General features: G+C 37.6%; 1 protein-coding gene across 1 annotated transcript in view; it reads left to right on the top strand.

Annotated features, from left to right (window-relative positions):
• Nucleotides 1-19,810, top strand: part of LOC111141183 (ADAM metallopeptidase with thrombospondin type 1 motif 19) — a 246,812-nt gene that overhangs the window by 208,334 nt on the left and 18,668 nt on the right. Inside the window, exons 19-21 of the mRNA XM_022493562.1 lie at nt 8,051-8,186; nt 13,526-13,730; nt 16,403-16,555. Of these exons, the coding sequence (XP_022349270.1) occupies nt 8,051-8,186; nt 13,526-13,730; nt 16,403-16,555 (494 nt within the window). The remainder of the gene's footprint in view (nt 1-8,050; nt 8,187-13,525; nt 13,731-16,402; nt 16,556-19,810) is intronic.

The raw sequence follows: 19,810 nt of genomic DNA, 5'->3' as shown, positions 1-19,810 counted from the left end.
TTAAAATGAGTAGCCACCAACACAGGAGAGGCAGGCAGAAGAGAATGCTTTCCTGTAAAGCAAGTAAGAATGTATTATAAGAAGGAAGGAATGATCAACTCCATCAAAAGCTATAAAGTCAAAAATAATGTGGACTGAAAATTGATTATTACATTTAAATATATTTATTATATTTTAAAATGTGTTTATTGCATTTAAATACCTTTATTATAAGATTTATTTATTTTTTAGATTTATTTATCATATCTAAATATGTTTATTATATTTATTATATTTGAAACATAGAGGTCAATGATGACCTTGTCAAAAATAATTTTAATGAAGTTTTTGGCCCAAAAAGATTAAATGGAGTGGATTCAAAAGAAAATTGAGAGGAGGAGAGTATATAGGACACACTTCGCTCTTGAGGATATAGAGTAATTATGGTAGAAGGATGTCAAAATTACTCTAGAAGTTTAAAAAAAATGTTATCTGTCATCCTTTCCACGGTGACATTTTCAAAGGCCAGGTTTCTCTTGGGCCCCCATATCGCCAAGTGATACGGGAATCCTCTGCTTTCCTGTCTCCTCCTCCTAAGCCTCTCATACACCCTCAAAGTCCCATTCTTCAGTGATGCCAGAGGCCATTTGACTTAGGGGGTCCTGTTTCACATCCTCTATCTAAATAAAAAATGAAAACACAAATGGAAACAAACACATTTAAAATGAAAATCTTGGGCGACTAGGTGGCTAGATTGGTTAAGTGTCTGCCTTCAGCTCAGGTCCTGACCCCAGGGTCCTGAGATAGAAGCCCGCATCAAGCTTACTGCTCAGTGAGCCTGCTTCTCCCTCTCCCTCTTCCTGCTGCTCCCCCTTGTTCTCTCTCTCTCTCTCTCTCTCTCTCTCTCTGTGTCAAATAAATAAATAAAATCTTTAAAAATAAATAGATAAAATGAAAATGAAAATCCATATGGTTAGAATTTTCTCTTTAATATACCTGAGACAAGAAAGACCAGCCCCCATCCAATGATGGGCTGTGGGGAAGTGGAGTGACAAAAAGGTTGAGTTCTTGGTATAGCACTGAAAGGCAATTATTAAAATCTGTTTGTATTTAAAGTCTAGACAGGAAAATGTTTGCCCCATAAATTTTGTTTGCCTCATTTTTTTCTTGCTTTTGTAATTGTTGTCTAATAGGAGCTACATTAGAAGTAAACATACAGAATTTATCAATCTTCATTTTGAACAAACAAATTTGGGGGATTCACATTTTTTTCCCAAAACTCACATTATTTACAACGTAGAATATGTTTTTCCAGTTGCCAGACTTTAATGAATAGAGGTTTACTATAAATTTCTTAAGTTCCAGAGTCAGAAGGGCTTTTAGATAGTTTTAAGCATAACTGCTTAATTATTAACACAAGAAAATTTAAATGAATACAGATTAAGTGACTTCTCAAGGCCACATGCCCAGTGTGGGTAGAGGTCATGTTAGAATCCAGGACTCCTAACTTCAAATCATCTCTCCTTCTCATGCCTCATACTTCCTTAGAGTAGCCTAGGGGCTTCATGTCATTTCTTTTCACAAAATAGGACATGTTCCTTAGAGATCATATAAATTTTGTTTGGATTCAGAGAGATGTTTTATTTGATCTGTTTGATAAAAATTTAGATATGTCCCTATTTTTTATTTCAAATGGGTTATTTTGTAAAATAGTCCTAATTAGACACAACCTTTATATGATTTGCACTTGAATAGACCTTCTCTTTCAAATCTGTTCCATTGTGTTTAGTCAACAGTTTTCAATTATCTCTGACAATGTTAATAGGGTACATACTCCTTTCAGTGCCAAAATATTTCTGGGCTTTTGGATATTATTTTCCTTTGGAGTTCATAAATAAAGCGGACGGACAGGATTTTAAGAATCGCATCACTTCTAACTTCATACTGTCCATTTTATAGCCAGAGTTTGTAATCTTTCAGCATATACATGAATTAGAGGAAAGTGAGCTCAAAGCACAGAACATTGGAAACAGATTTATACAAAATTTATCTTCAACAGCAGAGAGGAGTAACGGCACTATTTTTTTTTAAAGATTTTATTTATTTATTTGACAGAGAGAGAGAAAGAATGAGATCACAAGTAGACAGAGAAGCAGGCAGAGGGGGAGGGGAAAGCAGGGGATGTGGGGCTCGATCCCAGGACCCTTGGGTCATGACCTGAGCTGAAGGCAGAGGCTTAACCCACTGAGCCACCCAGGCACCCCATATTGGCACTCTTTTACTTCACAGGACTATATGAAGCAAGAGCAAATAAAATATCACACAGCAATATAAGATTTCAATGTTTGGCATGTTATTTTTTTGGATTCTGTTGTAAGGCATAGACTGCCAGCAATAAGTGGGAAAAGAAATTTTTTTAAACGATACCTACTGTCATGTAGCTAAATTTTTATTGTAATAATCTTTAACATCAGAATGGCAAACTGTTTTAGAATGAAAAGCTGAACTAAAGTTAATTCGCTGCATTTTAATTAGTTTTATTAGTATCAGTTATTATAAGATATGAAAAAGCCTTTTAGAAGGAATATTTTTAAATATCGAATGGATGTTGATGATCTTAGGAAAATTTTTCCAACAGTATAACATATGCAAGCTTTTTGGCACCGTCTTCTCACATTCTAATGATAGTTTTAGAATGATTTGAAAGGATATATATCATTCCGTATTGTAGCATTGGCCATTTAAATTAGTCCTTTTACTTTCAAATGGCTTAAAATGTATTTGGGAAATAAATGTTTATTTTGCATTGGTGTTCTAAAGCATCTGAAAACTCTTTGAAGGAATGTTTTAAATTTATTTTGGCACCTCAGAAGTATGGTTCACTGGATAAAGTTCTTTTTGACATGAAAGACCTGTTTTAAGTGATCTTGGTCTTCAGAGGCATTCAAAACTTATCATTTCATGGTATCTGAGTGTCGTGCGTTGAATTAGCGTTTCACAGTACGGCATATAGTTAACTGTATTACTCTAGAGTTTATTTTGAGCTGGTGGATAGATTAGTGATATAAACCTAGAGTAAGAGCCCCAAAATTCAGTAATCTTTTTTGAAATAAATGAATAGACATGCTTCTAGGATATTTAAATAGATACAGTTTGAAAGGGGAAGAAATAAGCCAACATCCCACGTTCTTCGCTTTAGTCCAGACCCAACCAGCTGAAGACCCTCACTTTGTTAGCCTTATATTGTGATATCCTTTAGACATGGGTTTCCGTGTGCATGAACAGATTCTAAGGAGGATCCAAGCCTTTGGGTCCAAGATGAGGGGACATATCCGAGGAGGACACACCCCCTATCATTTTGCCAGCAGTTTGTTTCCATTGTCCATTTTAAAGGCACATTGCCATTGCCTACACCATAATAAATGTTATTACCTGATGAAAATGCACCAAAATATATTTTTTCTCCACATTATTTCATTTCAGTAATATTTAATACAGTTTTAAATTCTACTTTCTTTAATAAGAACATTTTTATATTAATGCAAACTCTTTATAAACTTGAGTTTTAATATGTACGTAATTCATTAGCTGAAAATGCCATAGATAACTATCCCCCGTAATTGGTCATTTGGTTTGCAAATGGTTTTCACCATTTTAGGAAATAGTCTCGAGATGAACCTCTTAGAACAGAAAGTGCTTTGGCCTTGACTTACATTCTTGTACTTCACTCGTTGATTCCTTTACCAATGCCTTATATGCATTTACTATTTCTGAGTGGCCCAATGATGAGTGCTTTCTGCTTTTAGAAGATTCACTGTTCATTTAGTAGGCATCAGCTAATAATAAAATCACTGTGCAGAGTGATATGGGAAGATGTAGAAATTATTCCAGGGATATGCATACGTGCAAAGGCACTGAGGTTTATGAGAATGTTTATTTCTAGGGTTCAAAATATGAGGATCAAGGAATGAGAGATACTTTGGCCATTTTTTTCACTTTTTTATAGAAAGAAGTTAGTGCATGAAGATTCCTGAGTGTTATGTTAGCACTCGAGTGAAATTTGTCTTGAAAGTTATGGGATACCATTAAACTATTTATGTGCATGAAAATGATAGGGTCAGCTTGGGTTATATATTGGGTGTTGTAAACAATACAAAATAAAAATATTTTCACTAAAAAGGATGAAATAGTCATTTTAACATTAAACCTAAGCCCTGAGGGAAAATTTTTATAGAAATATCAAAAAAATGGCTAAGAATTATATGGCATGCATAATTTTGGAAGACGTCTAGTTAAAAAATGAATGCTTAAAAAAACCCTGCATTTTACATATTTCTAAGAAGTTCTCAGAGAAAAGTCCGTCATCCTCATTAAAAAACAGTTACTTTGGTTTCACTTATTTGCTGGCTATTGTTTGATAGAAAATAAAGAAATACATAATTTGAGGGAAAATTATAAGGACAAATGAATATATATATATAGTCTTCGTCCTATAGAAGTTCAGAATTTTATTTAAAATTTGTGGTGTCCAGTAAGATAGAGGGGATTTCGATGCTGTCTACTGAAACAACGAACACACTCCCAAGAACATGTTTCCGTATTTATGATGCCAGTTTGAGAAATGTGATCTACGTGGCTAGAACATATTTTTATTAAAAATATCCATTTCTTGGGTTTAAATACAGAGCACAGAAAAAAATAACAGCTTTATCTGAGACTGGAAAAGAAGGACCCCATCTAATATCTAGTCTTCATCAAGTATCTTCAGAGACCAACAAAAGAGTCAATACATAAAAATCACCCTTCATTTTCAGATTGTGCCCACACTCGGTAATGAGACCAATTGCATAATGGTTATGTTCTTTTATTCCTAATTGTATTCAGAACATCGAAACTGATTTCCCCAATACTGATTTAATGGGAATGACCCTGAGGTGAAGTTAATTGCCATAAAGCAAATAATACACTGTCAACAGCATGCAGCTACTTGTGGTTCAGGCAGAAATCCAGTACTTCATCACTCTCTGCCCGTCCCTAGGTTCCACAGTATTGGATGCATTGTAAATACTGCTCTTAGATGCTAGAATGGAAATTTCCTGTGTTGGCTGGAACATAAAAATATATAAAAGAAAAAAGTCAAATGATAACATTTCCATATGGCTTTACAATCTAGTTGTATTTTCATAGGCATGGTGTGCCTGTAGATGGGCAATAGGTTTCGTCCCTCCAATTCTGTTGTTTTCATTCAATGAAATTTTTAAAAAGTAGAGCCAGGCTTATCCTATCAGCTAAAACCTGTGTGGTGTGAACTTCCTTGCTACACTGTGGATGGAGAAGTCCCAATTCACAATCAGATGCCTCTCTACTTTCTTAGAACACCAAGGTGATTCCTGAAATGACACAGGTATCTGTGTCTCTTTTGACATATCAACACTTACACTTAAAGGGTTTTTTCAAGAGCTTAACATGTTAGCTCTAGGATAGTAACCAAAGTTATGTATTTTCATTAAAAAATGCTGTGTAATTAGTCCTGAGTTATTCACCTCATGACTACCTATATGTTCAGCAAAACGTCTCTGGATAATGTCTGCTGGTCATTTTTTTGTGGTGTAGTTGGCAGGAAAACCACTATTTAAGTTAGTTTAGGCAATTCCATCTATAATGCAAAAGAGTGTCTTATGAACTGGAAGGTGTTAAATTAGATGTTAAAGCTAACATTTATATTTGATGAGAATAATGCATATGTTAATCCTCCTTTAAAGTAGGCATCATCAGAATGTAGAAGTTGTACTTACATCTGTTAACATTATACAGAATTTGTACAGTGTCTATTTAGTATGTGCATTGGGTCATAAGGGAGCACCTGGAATGTAGGAAACTAGGAGGAAGTTAACCAAAATCCTGGTCCCAATTTTGTATACTTAAGTAATTCATTACCTCGTGAGGCTGGTTTTTCTCTGTGAAAGAATGAACATAAGCCATATCTGTTTTTTCTGCAGTTTATTTAAAAATTGAAATTAATAGGTATTGAACACTTCTTATGCGTAAAATTTAATGCCACACTCCTCCCCTTCTTGACTGACCAGGGAAGAACCTGGGCAGCCCCTAAGTATTTACCCCGGGCATGAAATGTGGCCTCTTCTCTGCCAGTTCCCATCAGCTTGCCTGACCATGTGGGGTGCACAGAGCAGGCTTAGAGGACTTCCAAGCGGAGATGTTCATTTACGTAAGCAACTAGCCATAAAGTCCTACAATTCAGCCTCCGTTCTCTTTGCCAATCCGGGAAAAGACCTTTTACCTACCTGGCACTCTGTTGTCTCAGTTGAGCACCCATAGAATAAGTTGCATTGCACCAGACCTGGAATTCTCCAGATAGGGCATAATTGGTCAACATTATGCTGCCTGTGCTAGGAGATACAACTGAAGATAAAACTAAATGGTTTCAATAACATAGTATGCAATAATCAGAGTTATGATTGTTAGTTACTACACACACACGGCAAGGAAGAAAGAAAGGAGAGAGGTAGTCATTTTTTTGTAGGCTACAAATTGTCCCGGGACTGTGCTCCAGTGTTGTTGAGCAGGAAAGGAAGGAAAGGTCCTAAACCTATACCTGCTCTTCTGCCTTCTTCACCCTGTTGCTTCTTCCCATCCCCCATTCAGGTCAGAGCAGAAGATACTTAAAAATTATTCAAAGTGGCTCTCTCTCTACATTCTTTCTTTCCTTCTTTCTTGACACCAGCCTCCCCGCTCTGTTAATTAGATGACAGAGTGACCTCTCTGCTACCAGCCCAGGCTGTCATATTTGACACAACCGGCATGAATGCTCTGAGCTTCCTAATTATCACAGCATGACAGTCATCAGACCCTAACTAATGGCCTTGCAGTAGAGACCCAGAAGACTTGTGATTATTTTCCTAATCCTTCATGACCCATCTGGCTTTAAAATTGTTAGTTGATTTAATTACTTCATAATGTCAAACAATCAGTTAAATTAGATTATGAAATCTTATATAGATATTTAGACTCTTATAGAGAAAGAGAATTAGCACATGTGTAATAGGCTCTTTAGGTGGAAGATATAAATCTTGTCAAGTAAGTGTACATAAAAACGGCCAGATAAAAATAAATACACCATGCAAGTCGTCATTTTTACCTCCCGTAATCAGAGTTTATCCTAACAAAGTAGAAAAGCCATTTTTCTGAAATCTGGTGGAAAATACCAGGAGTCCCATGGCTTTTTCTTAGAGCACATCACAATAAGCAGGGAATGAGGATTTCTAGAATGTGCTTTCATGAAGGCATACAGGTTGCAGATTATAGCTTTCCACCACTTAATGCTAAAAGATGGCATAGTCTTTACTAACAAATTTAATTAATGTTTTGGCAACTTATGCTGCCACAATCCCTTGGGAATATAAAACTTGTTATTTAATATTTTTATTTTTTTAAGATTTATTTGTTTATATTAGAGAGAGAGAGATCATGCACACACATGTGCCAGCTGCAAGAGGGCAGAGGGAGAGGGAATGAGAGAATCTCCAGCAGATTCTGTTCTGAGTGCGGAGCCTGACAAAGGGCTTGATCTCAGGACCTCGAGATCATGACCCTGAAATCAAGAGTTGGACACTTGGGGCGCCTGGGTGGCTCAGTGGGTTAAAGCCTGTGCCTTCTGCTCAGGTTATGATCCCAGGGTCCTGGGATCGAGTCCTGCATTGGGCTTTCTGCTCAGCAGGGAGCCTGCTTCCCACCCCCCCCCCCCGCCTGTCTCTCTGCCTACTTGTGATCTCTGTCAAATAAATAAGTAAAATCTTAAAAAAAAAAAGAGTCGGACACTCAACCGACTGAGCCACCCAGATTCTCTGCCATTTAATTTCTAATGAGGAAAAAATAACCATTTATCTTCCTTAAGCCTAGAGATACATTTTTATGTAAATGATAAGTAATATCTTCATTGATCTAACTTAAAATTCCTTCCGAAGTCTGAAAATCGCAACAAGCCTATGCATACCCTCTACATTCTTTTTGTGTTTGTTTTTTGTTTTTGTTTTTGTTTTTTTGCTCTTTGCAGGAGAAAGGAAGACAACAGTGTCTTGCACAAAAATTATGAACAAAAACATCAGCATCGTGGACAACAAGAAGTGCAAATACTTAACCAAGCCTGAGCCGCAGATTCGCAAGTGCCATGAGCAGCCGTGCCAAACAAGGTAACCGTGTCCCACCCACTGTGAAAGCTCCACGTGGCCACTCAGTTACTAGCATTCAAAACATACTCAAAATATTAACAAACTCACTTTTTCCTAAAGACAGTGCAAAGGAATATGTACCAAAATGCAGGGTTTTAGACAGGCAAGGTCTAGGAAAGACAGATCATTGCCTGAATGGAAAGAGAATAAAAGCAGCAAGCCAAGCTAGGATTTCCCTCCACTTTCATTGTATTCTCCACAGCGTGAAAACAACAACTAAGTGGGACAGATGAGGTATAATTAAAATTATGTGATAATCTGTTGGTCACTTCTTCAAAAATCTGGTTACGGGTTGAATTTAACTAGTTGTTCTCCAGTTCTCTGAAATGATGTGTTAGAACTTGCCAAGGATGATATAAACCAAACCCTCACAGGACACCAGGGACAGTGTCGTCCTCCTGGTTCCCAAGGCTGCCTCCTCACTTTCTCTCCCAGAGCTCCCAGTCTGACTGCCCCATTCCTGATCTCTGCCCACTGGATTCCCATGCTGGGTCCTAGTTACAGAACAGTCAGCTGTTTTGGTCTCCTGTGACTTCCCCAATGAGTATGAGACTACAAAGTAGGCAAGAAACTCTTGAGTAGGAAGTAAGATGGGGATGCTGAGCAGCTGAAAATGGTGTAGAAAGAAGACTGTGCCTTAGTAACCCACAGAGACGAGGAACCCGAGTCTAATTTGGAAGTGACCTAGGGGCAAGACTGTTTGGAGTGGTTCCCATCATAGGGCTCCTTGAAAATCCATGAGCTTCATATAAAAATTAATGGGCTTCAGTGGGACTGACCCCTAGTGTCAAAGGTCCTAAAAGCTTTCAGAGATAGAATAATGAAAAGAGTATGAGCTGCATTGATTCCTCTGGAATCTAGGGGTAGGGATGTCTGTTGAGTCTTGACACTCAGAGATCTGTTGAGGCTCAGTGAGTAAGGCTGTAGTTGTGAGTTCCCAGGGAGCTGCACAAAGATTGAGCTACCCTCTCACTGGCTCCTGCCTTGGAGTTGCAGTGGATTTGCCTGTCCTGCATCTCAGATGTGCAAAGAATCTGTAGCTTTGTGCTGGTCTGTAACTAATAGAATATTCTGCCTGACGCTCCACCACAGTGAGTAAGTATAGAGGGAGGAGGAACAAAGTTGCCAATTAACTATATTTAAAACTTTCTGTCTTAATCTCTTTGGGAATTAGTGTCATCCAGGCTAATGCTGGGTTCTTCTGGCTTCCCGGTCCCCCCTGCCCTCCCCACCTCTGATGTAGCACTGATCCTGAGTTCCCTTTGTTTCTGGTTTATTGCAAAACTCAGTTTTTAAGCCCTTCAGATCCAGCTCATGCTATGTTAATGAGAGCTTAAAAGAATTTGGAAAATCCTTTCTTCCTCTCCAATGCTGAAACTCCAAGGTTTGTTTTTCTGTAGATTTGGTGTACTTAAGGTGACAAAAGCTGATTATCAACTTTTTCTTTCCTTTGTGTTCCTGCTCCAATATTCTTGTCCCTCCCCAACCCCCCTGTCCTTCTAAGGAACAGGACAGAAGAATGATATGTGAAAGGATGTTCAAAAAGATAAAAGCACATTAGCAGACTCTTAGTAATGTTATTCCCATTCCACCTACCTCGCTGTCTGCTTTTCAGGCTAACTTCATAAGTAAAATGAACTAATTAAGCTTTTTTCTGAGGCGATGTAGTAATCAACAGGAAAAGTGATGTAGGGAATTATTGGTACCTGCAGTCAGGTCTTTGACTCCTTTCCGATCAGGGCTGGACAGATTTAAAAGCAGGGTTTTGGCCTTTGCCCCATTAGCTAAAGAACCTGGATCATTTTTGTTCTTACCATTCTTAAGAATTATCTTTTTTTATCTCTTTTAATAGATATTAAAATGCTAATTTATCTTGTGTTAAATAATTTGCTAAAATATTTCAAAACACCATTTGTTTCATATACCATATAATTTTTCCATTTGGAGGAAAGAGCATTGCCTTTTTCTGATATATCAGGAATCCTGGAGGAGTTGGATTTGAGGACTAGAGCATATTTGTCACTTCCTAACTTGGTCTGTAGAGGATCAGAATGTACAATACACACCATTTATTGTTCATCACTGACCTCAGCTATCTTGCGGGAAACTGCCTTGCTAATGACTTGGTAAAATTAATAGTTTTAAAAGGTCACTACATTTCTGAGTGAGAAATTTTTGCAGCTGGACACTGGATGTCTTTTTTGTTAGAGATTATTATCTTCCTTCCCTTGGAAAAGAAGCAATGTCAGTGAAGTTAACTAAAATACTGAAAAGTAAGAAATGGACATGAGCAATTATAGGGGTCATGGAGGAAAACTTTCTGTGACTTACTGGCATAGCATAACCTTTAGTTTTCCTGCCTCTTCTTTTTCCCCACCCTAGCAAGAAACATTCTTATTTCCATTTACATGTATTGAAAAAGTCATTAAGTAGACTGATGGAACTCTATGTGCCAAATACAAAATATATCAATGCACTAGTAAATAGCTTTGGAAGAAGGAATCTTAAAGATAAGGAAATGGGATAATTTCAAATTAGATTAATTCTAAAATACAAAGGGCTTTATTAGAATATGTTTTATATTCTATGCTTATTTTTGAGGAGTTTTCACAAGGAATGGAAAAAGTAACTTTTGGGGCACCTGGATGGTTCAGTGGGGTAAGTGTCCCACTCTTGGTTTCTGCTCAGGTCATGACCTCAGGGCCATGTGGTGGAGCCCCATATTGGGCTCCATGCTCAGCTCTAAGTCTACTAGAGACTATCTCCCTGTTCCTGCCCCGCTCCCCCTGGCTTATGCTTGTATGCACAAGCTCTCTCTCTCTCTCTCTCTCATTCTCTCTCTCTCTCAAATAAATAAATAAATAAATAAATAAAAGATTTTTTTTTTTTAAAGGAAAAAGTGACTTTTATCATTATACTGAGGATCTCTAAAGATTTATTTTATTTTAAAAAAAAAAGGAGATTCCATGAAATTGCAAATACTTCTCTTTTCAGTAGTATCTTCTTGGTTCCATAATTGGAGGGAAAGTTACGTACATGGGTTTAAATAGTGCTTATAACCTGTGTATCCTCATGTAGAAAGATGAATCAGAAACTAAATGAATTTGGAAGAAAAATACTTTAGGAAAAATCCACCAGGGGAGGGATGCCTGGGTGGCTCAGTCCATTAAGCATCTGCCGCCGGCTCAGGTCATGATCCAGGGTCCTGGGATCAAGTCCCACATCTGGTTCCTTGCTCAGCAGGGAGCCTGCTTCTGCCCCTGCCCGCTGTTCTCCCTGCTTGTGCTCACCCTCTTGCTCTTTCTCTCTCTGGCAAATAAATAAATAAAATCTTAAAAAAAAAAAAATCCCCTAGGGGACTCCCAAGCAAAATGGTAGATCAGTATCATACTTGATAGACCAGGGACAAGAACTTTGTTAGAGGAAATACTAGAATGCAAATGTTATCAGGATTTTTTTTTCCTTTTCAGAAATAGAAGCATAGAATCATTTAGAATTAAGCCATTGTACAGATGAGAAAACTAGATTGTATGTGATGTGACTTTCCAAACTTTGGATTATTGCCAGGAACATTTGGGCTTAAGGAAATTTGGAGAAATCGATGCTATTTCTGTAAAACATAGACACAAATACCAATTTGAGAAATGTTTAATGACAAACTATTGTATGCAATGTGTCATGGATGCAAAGAAGTATAAGACATTGATCTCTGCCTTTAAAGAGTTCATATACTAATCAGGAGAAGAAGGGCAAATTTTGTAGGGAGAATGTGAACCCCTCCACTTCCCTAGGGAATATCTAACAAATGCTATGTGAGAGCCACAGGCCAGGTGCCAGAGGGCAAAGGAGAACACAGTTGTTGTGGGTTGGATGGAGGAAGGAACTTGGAACTGGCTGTCAAGAATCCAGGCAGTTGACACTCCCTAAACAGGTACCATGTGGTGAAAATAGAAAGAGTTTGAGGAGCAAGCTGAGCATGTGGTTTCTTTTCCAAACAAATGAGAGATGAAGCTAGAAAAATGAGTTAGTATAAATTACCTATAAATATACTGTAACATACATAGTATATACTATATACTGGGTCCCTATTGTATATCAGACAGTATAATAATAAACACTTCTACAAAGGACAAGATGGAAACTTCACAGCTGTGAGTATTGTACTGTGAATATGCACAGCTAGTAAGGAACCCAGAATTAAGCTCAGGACTTTGACTGCTCTGCACTGTGCTGAAATAGGATTGTGCAGGTAGTTTGGGGGGGATTTAGATTCCCCCACTATAGGGTTGACCTAATAATGGGGAATGCATAGAATGTTTTACTGACAAAAACCATACAGATTTCATGAATCAATTTTCTGGCACAGGCCTTGCTTCTTCCCAAAATAAATTTGGGGAGGTGTTTAAATTAGTGGTCCTTAGGCTATATCTCAACTCATTAGAAATGGAAGTGTCCATAGATATGTACCACTGCCCTGAGGATTGTTTGAGGAAAGGATGTCCATCTAGGTGTTAAAATGCCTATGTATTGGCAGAATCACTGAATCAGTGAAATTCAAGAAAAAGATTTGGAGTTCTTGAGGACCTCTGAAATGAGGTCGCTTCATGTTTAGTCACTGGCCTCCAGTGTCTTGATTCCATGAAGCCAGCCGGAGGAAGCTTTCGTAGCTTTATCCAGAGGATATGGCCCAGACCCAGGAATCTTGTTGCAAGCCATTGTTGATGTACTAACGATTGCTTCCCCCAGGTAAGAGGGTCATTCTCAGAGACAGGGCTCTGTTACCTTGCTCATATCTCTGTTTGAGTCACGGTGAAGTCATCTACAGCCTCCTTGTAATTTCTGACCCTACAACCTTGTGACCCTTGGTAAGTTGCTAAAAATCCCCCCTTGCCTTGGTTTCCCTATCCGTAAAAGGCCACGGTAGTCATAGCCACTAACACTTGGAATTATTGTGAAGACTTAAAACACAAAGAACAGGAATAACTTCTATGTATTAGCAGTTGTGTACTTACTGGGTTTCTCAGTGTGGCCAGTGTGATAAGCTGTAATAGGAAGAGCATGGAGTATGGCACGGACCAAATCTAAGTCTTTGAGATTTTTAAGACAGAGATTTGAAATACAGAGAACTCAAAATGAGAGAAAACACATGTGTTTTAGAGAAAACAATTAAAAAAAGAAAGAAAGAAGAAGAAGGAAAAAAAGGTAAAATTCACTGTGCAAATTTTGACTCCAGACATGACAAGATACACAATGGATTGGTATCTTTCAACCAGTTTTAGTGGTTCTTGCTTTACTTTTAGATGGATGATGACAGAATGGACCCCCTGTTCACGGACTTGTGGAAAAGGCATGCAGAGCAGACAAGTGGCTTGTACCCAACAACTGAGCAACGGGACTCTGATCAGGGCCCGGGAGAGGGACTGTGTGGGACCTAAGCCTGCCTCTGCCCAGCGCTGCGAGGGCCAGGACTGCATGACCGTGTGGGAGGCAGGAGTGTGGTCTGAGGTGAGGCACGTGCCCTCATCTCTTCTCACATCCTTGCTGTCCTCTGACTCTCAACTTGTGTGAGGTCATGGGCTGTTGCATGCTGAATCTTTGTGCAGAGCAGTCCAATACCATCTCTTAATTTTTCTCATAATAAAAGGCATATACAGGGCACCTGGGTGGTTCAGTCAGTTAAGCGTCTGCCTGCGGCTCAGGTCATGATCTTAGGATCCTGGGTTTGAGTCCCACCAAGGACTGCCGGCTCAGTGGGGAGTCTGTTTCTCCCTCTCCCTCTGTGCTCTCTCTCTCACCCTCTCAACTAAATAAATAAAATATTTTTAAAAATAAATAAAGGAATATACTCATTACATATAATTTTGCAAACAGAAAAAAAGTTATTTACTCTTCATTCAGTCAACATTGTAACATAAGAACAAATTTTATGTTCATTTTAGAATGTTGCTTTTTCATTTATATATCATGAGTATACTCTTTAGTGGGCAGAAATGTTAATATGCATTTGATTCATTCTCTATCCCTGAGCATTTAAAAGGGAAAGGAGAAAGGACATTAATATTTAACAATCATCTCCTGTAAGCAAGTACTCTGTTTTTATTTCTTATTTAGAATATCATTTATGTTTAGTCACCAATCCAAGAAGGTTAGTAGCTTCACCATTTTATAATAGAGCCCAGAGAAGTTCAACAGTTTACCGAAAACACTATCTAAGTGGGAGATGTGAGGTTTAAACCCAGTGCTGGCCCACTCACTGCACCGCATACCCATTAACATGTTGTGTGCCGAGTACAGGTGTGTTCCACACCTAACTGTATGTTTCTTTTCTGTTATTATGATGTATATCTGGGCATCATAATCAACACCAGTTATTACTTTGATTTTCTAGCTGCTCTGAAGTATTTTAAGTGAACAGGTGGCCACATGCACACACACACACACACACACACATCCTTGCACACCCACACATGTGTGCAGACGCATGCACGCACACACACAGAATTATTCATATGCTTAATCTCAGACTATAAGATAGCATGTAAAACTGACAAGTGGCAAATGCTAGATTACAATGAGTAACCAGTCTTTTGAAAACAAGGATAAAGTAGCTTAGGTAATAAGGTTTGGGAAAATTCTTCAATTAACCCAACCTCTCCCTCCCTCCCGCCAAAGTACATTAGCAAGTAGCATGACTTTCTGTTGGCTTCCTTTTCTGGGCTATACCTTGCTGTTTAACAGATCCTTTTTCATTGACAAAGTATACTTTTGACAACGAATGTAGTATCTAACTTTACATCAGAATCAATCAGTTGGATCTGGAGAGAAGATTCACACTAGCAAAGGAACACACCCCACCTCAGCCAAACTATAACATTTTTTGCAAACTTTTTAGGAGGAAATAGGCCAGAAATATTCTATACAGAATTTTGACAGCAGGTGGAAGCAATAGTATGCCTCAATGCAGTCTACCAATTAAAAAATATCTCTCATTTTTAAATTTAATTTAAAATTTGACTTTACAGAACAGGGTTAGTTCCAACTGCAAAAAAAATAAAAATAAATATTAAAATGCCAAGTTACACATGCAGTCCACTTTAAAACTCAATATATTCATACACACGCACACACACATACACATAAATGAGACAATCACTCATTTCAGCAAAATTTATCATATTTAAAATATCATTAGTTCCATGCTCAGGTTTTCAGGAACACAACTGTTGGAGTTCACATGATTATTCATATTAATATTCATAACTATATTATTGTTAAACGTACAGCTGCAACTCTTGCTTTGGGCCTTTTTCAGACACAATTATTCATGGAATTTTCAAGTTTTGCCTTATCTTTTATCCCTTCCCTTCTCTCTCCCTCTTCTCCCTTCTCCCGCCCAATGCTATTTTTGGTCCCTATGTCCAGATAGTCATGATGTGAACCTTTGTAAAACTGAGAAGCTTTACACATATTCCATAAAAATGAGCATAAATGAAAATGAGATGCTAAGTTGTTCCTAGAAAAAAATAGGTGTAATATACATACGTGCTTTATATGTTATGTCACCACTGTAAATCAGGCATCAATTATTTATGAAATGAACTAAACTATTTTTGAACTGAATTATATTTGCAATGCATATAGTCATTTAGAATGATGATTTCTAGGGGCATATAATTATGCAGTGAAATACTTTCCTTTTGCTAAGATTCTCTCTGTTTTCACTTGAAGAAGAGTCTGTAAGAAATGACCCTCTAAAAAAAAATTTTCATTTCCACAGACATTTCTTAGGGCTAAAACAGACTAAACCTTAGCAAAAATACATTTTTGAATTTTCTTTCATAACTATATGTAAATATATGATGTCAATTAAGTTTAGCATTTTACATTTTGATCACTGTGTATTATTTGTTTCTCATCAACAATCACAAGTTATATTGCTCTGTGTAGTAATGGTCCTGTGTTCCTGAAACTCGTTACCTCCAGCACTGTGCCCTAAGCTTCATCTGGATCCTGGTCCTGGGTGTAGCCAGGCATTTTCCTCTTTATTCTTTAACCTGGTCTTTATGTGACTGATAGGTTTATGAGAGAATATTAGAAATATTACTTAACATAATTTAACCATTGGTCTATATCTCTAATCACCAACCTCATCCAGACTCTCTGGTGTTATCTTCTAGTGTTCGGTCAAGTGTGGCAAAGGTGTACGTCATCGGACTGTGAGGTGTACTAACCCTAGAAAGAAATGCGTCCTCTCCACCAGACCCAGGGAGGCTGAGGACTGTGAGGATTACTCGAAATGCTATGTGTGGCGAATGGGCGACTGGTCTAAGGTGAGACTAATTCTGTACATTCACAATATTAGGGGATCTATACAAAGGTATGGCTCATGAGAGATGGAGTCTTACATTCCCAGGTTCACATCCTATCTGTCTTTGATCATGAGTTCTATAAAACCATTTTAAAGATCAAGTAAGATAAAACGTATAAAGCACTGAAGACTGACACAAAGGAAGCCCTCAAAAAATACTATCTATTGTTATTTTTTTGTTGTTCATGACCTTTTTCCTTTTTTTTTAATCATTTTTTTTAATTTATTTTCAGCATAACAGTATTCATTGTTTTTGTACCACACCCAGTGCTCCATGCAATCCGTGCCCTCTCTAATACCCTCCACCTGGTTCCCCCAACCTCCCACCCCCCCCACCTCTTCAAACCCTTCAGATTGTTTTTCAGTCCATAGTCTCTCATTGTTCACCTCCCCTTCCAATTTCCCCCAACTCCCTTCTCCTATCTATTGTTATTTTGTTGTAAATTTTTATTGATACCGTTCTTTGTCAGAATATTTTTGCATAAAGCTTATCTAATAAACAGAATACTATCAGATAAGTACATTGAAAATATAACTAAGGGAGGTAGTGACAGCATCAAGCAGAGGCAATTTCTACCTTAATATGTAAAAGGCATTCTTTTTCCCACCAATTTTGTGGTTGTGTATAGGAGAAAGGGAAAGGAACAGCATTCTTGAAGTCCTTTGCTCAAATCAAGTAGACACAATTCATATGGCAGGGAAACTAAGTTTAATTTCATCATGATAGTAATATTTAAATTTTTGAATAAAGTTGAGCCTCATATATAAGTGAACCATAGAAAACAGCTCATCTATTCATTCTACATAAAGTATTAAAAAATCCTATGTTTTAAGATAAAATTCTGATCATTTTTGGGTTAAAACAGCTCCCAAATATGCATCTTCAAAAATGTAAGAATTAAATAATCCCCTGTGCCTTGCCACATCCAGCTGTGATATTATGTACTTATTATTATGGAATCATAAATTCTAAAGCTTAGAAGAGACATAATAAATCCTGTCTTCCTTCCCTTTATTTGATATTTGAAGAAACAAGTGGTAGTCGCTGAGGCATGGTAAGGAGTGTGGTGGCTTTTCATAAAGAATCCTAAAGGCCATTCTGGAAGAAATCTTCCCAATGTGTAACACACTGTGGTTAACCAGTTTGTGTAATGTTGCCCCAAAAGAAGTTCCTGACACTGAATATCTATTTTCTCGTGATTACTGGTGCCTCTCCTCTCTAAAAATGTTTGCATATTAACATCACATGTTCTCATAACCTGTATTCTCCCTTCAAAGACCTACAACATTTAAAGTTCTCATTGGGACTCTAAAAGATGCATTTGTAAAAAATGTAAATCAATCCCTCCCTAAAGAATTAGGAAATACCCAACCCAGTCCATGCAACTCTGAAATGGTGAACCACAGAAGGGAAACCTCACACTTTAAAGGAAACAACTTTTAGGGGAAAGAGAATTCCAAATTAACCATAAACTATTTTATTTTCAGGGTTAACATTTTCCTAATTCTATAAGAGGGAGATACAGTGGGATGATAGGGGCAAGACCGTGGCTTGGAAGTCAAGACAGGAAGGGCATAGTTTGGACTCCCTCATTACACAGACGGACCAATTGATCAAGCTATTGAATATATTTGTATCTTTGTTTCCCTATGAATGAAGTAAGGAAAATAGATAATACCGTTATTTTCAAGTTATGTGTATATTAACTCTTTCTTCAGCACTGAAGGTATAAAACAGGGCAAGGGAATGAAAGTCCTAGTTGGAGGGATGTAGGGAAGACCACCCACTGCTCTCTTCTCACTGTAGTCACTCCACATTTATTTATTTTGGCTAGTGAAATTGAGGTGTTTTCCTTAAGTATAACAGTTATTTTTCTAAGAAAAAGTTTAAAAACCTCTAGAATAGATAAGCTCTACTTTTCCAGCGTTATTAATTAATAGGGATAGTGAGGGGTAGCTGGATGGCTCAGACTGTTGGGCGTCTGACTTTTGGTTTTGGCTCAGGTCAAGATCTCAGGGTGGTGGGGTCTTAAAATAAAAAAGGAAATATTTTAATTCATAAGTGTTAACTTCTAGTTACCTATAAAAAAAGAAAAATTGTAATTGCAAAGAAGAGAGGATCTAGTTTTTGTTATAATTTATGACACAGAACCATAAGCTCCTTCTTTGCTGCATGTGGAAATATGGCTAGCAAATCCTATTTGCGTCACATGTACTATTGCTATTGATTAATAAATGTGCCTATTCTGTGGCCGCTGGTTAAATCTTAAGCAAAGTCAAAATTAACTGGGGAGATCATAAAAAACATAACTTTTTGCTTTTCATGCTAAGCCTGAAAAAATGTTTTTTCCAATTTACCAGAGTAATATACATGTCCCTTTTTAGGTGTACTTAGACTGAATTACTTTAAGTTGGTTTTGTTGAGTTACTATACTGCTACCCAGCTTGAACATTGATAGCCTTTGTGGATAAGGAAAGGAGTATACAGGCCTAATAACTATTCATCTTTGTTCTATGGCTTTTTACCTTTGTCTCTTGGCCTGTTTGTTTTTGTTTGTTTGCTTATGAGATTCAGTTTGTTGCATTTTTTTTCTTTATATAGATATGAGCCTTCTCTTTTCCTTAAAACTGTTTCCTTATTCTTTTTTTTTTTTTTTAATTTTATTTATTGGACAGACAGAGATTACAAGTAGGCAGAGAGGCAGGCAGAGAGAGGAAGGGAAGCAGGCTCCCCGCTGAGCAGAGAGCCCGATTTGGGGCTTCATCCCAGGACCCTGAGATCACGACCCCAGCCGAAGACAGGGGCTTTAACCCACTGAGCCACCCAGGTGCCCCTTCCTTGTTCTTTTTTATGACTGAGGTCTCAGCATAACAGATTTAAACAGCATGCACAAGTTAAAGTAAGAGGCTCCATGTGAACTTTATTGATTTCTTCCCTTCTTTTTCACTCCCAACATATTACTTTCATGTTAAAATAAAAACCATCCCAAAATAATTACAGAGAAAAGGAATAATGCTGCGATTATTAAATTTCAGTGATTAAAGTATTCACGGACAGAGGGAGCACATAGATTTCTTATTCTTATCAGCTGTGTCCCTGGAACAGGAATAGCAACAAGATGTGTGCAATTGTGGGTGGATTTCTGTGTTCCTCAGAGTTCAATTAATCTGTCAGTTTCACTCAAAATCTACTAGTATTTTTTAAACTATTGATAAA

This window comes from Enhydra lutris, unplaced genomic scaffold (genome assembly GCF_002288905.1).
Source record: "Enhydra lutris kenyoni isolate GAN:26980312 unplaced genomic scaffold, ASM228890v2 scaffoldscaffold5, whole genome shotgun sequence".
In the NCBI taxonomy this organism is placed as follows: domain Eukaryota; kingdom Metazoa; phylum Chordata; class Mammalia; order Carnivora; family Mustelidae; genus Enhydra; species Enhydra lutris.
This window is presented reverse-complemented; position numbering and strand designations above follow the sequence as displayed.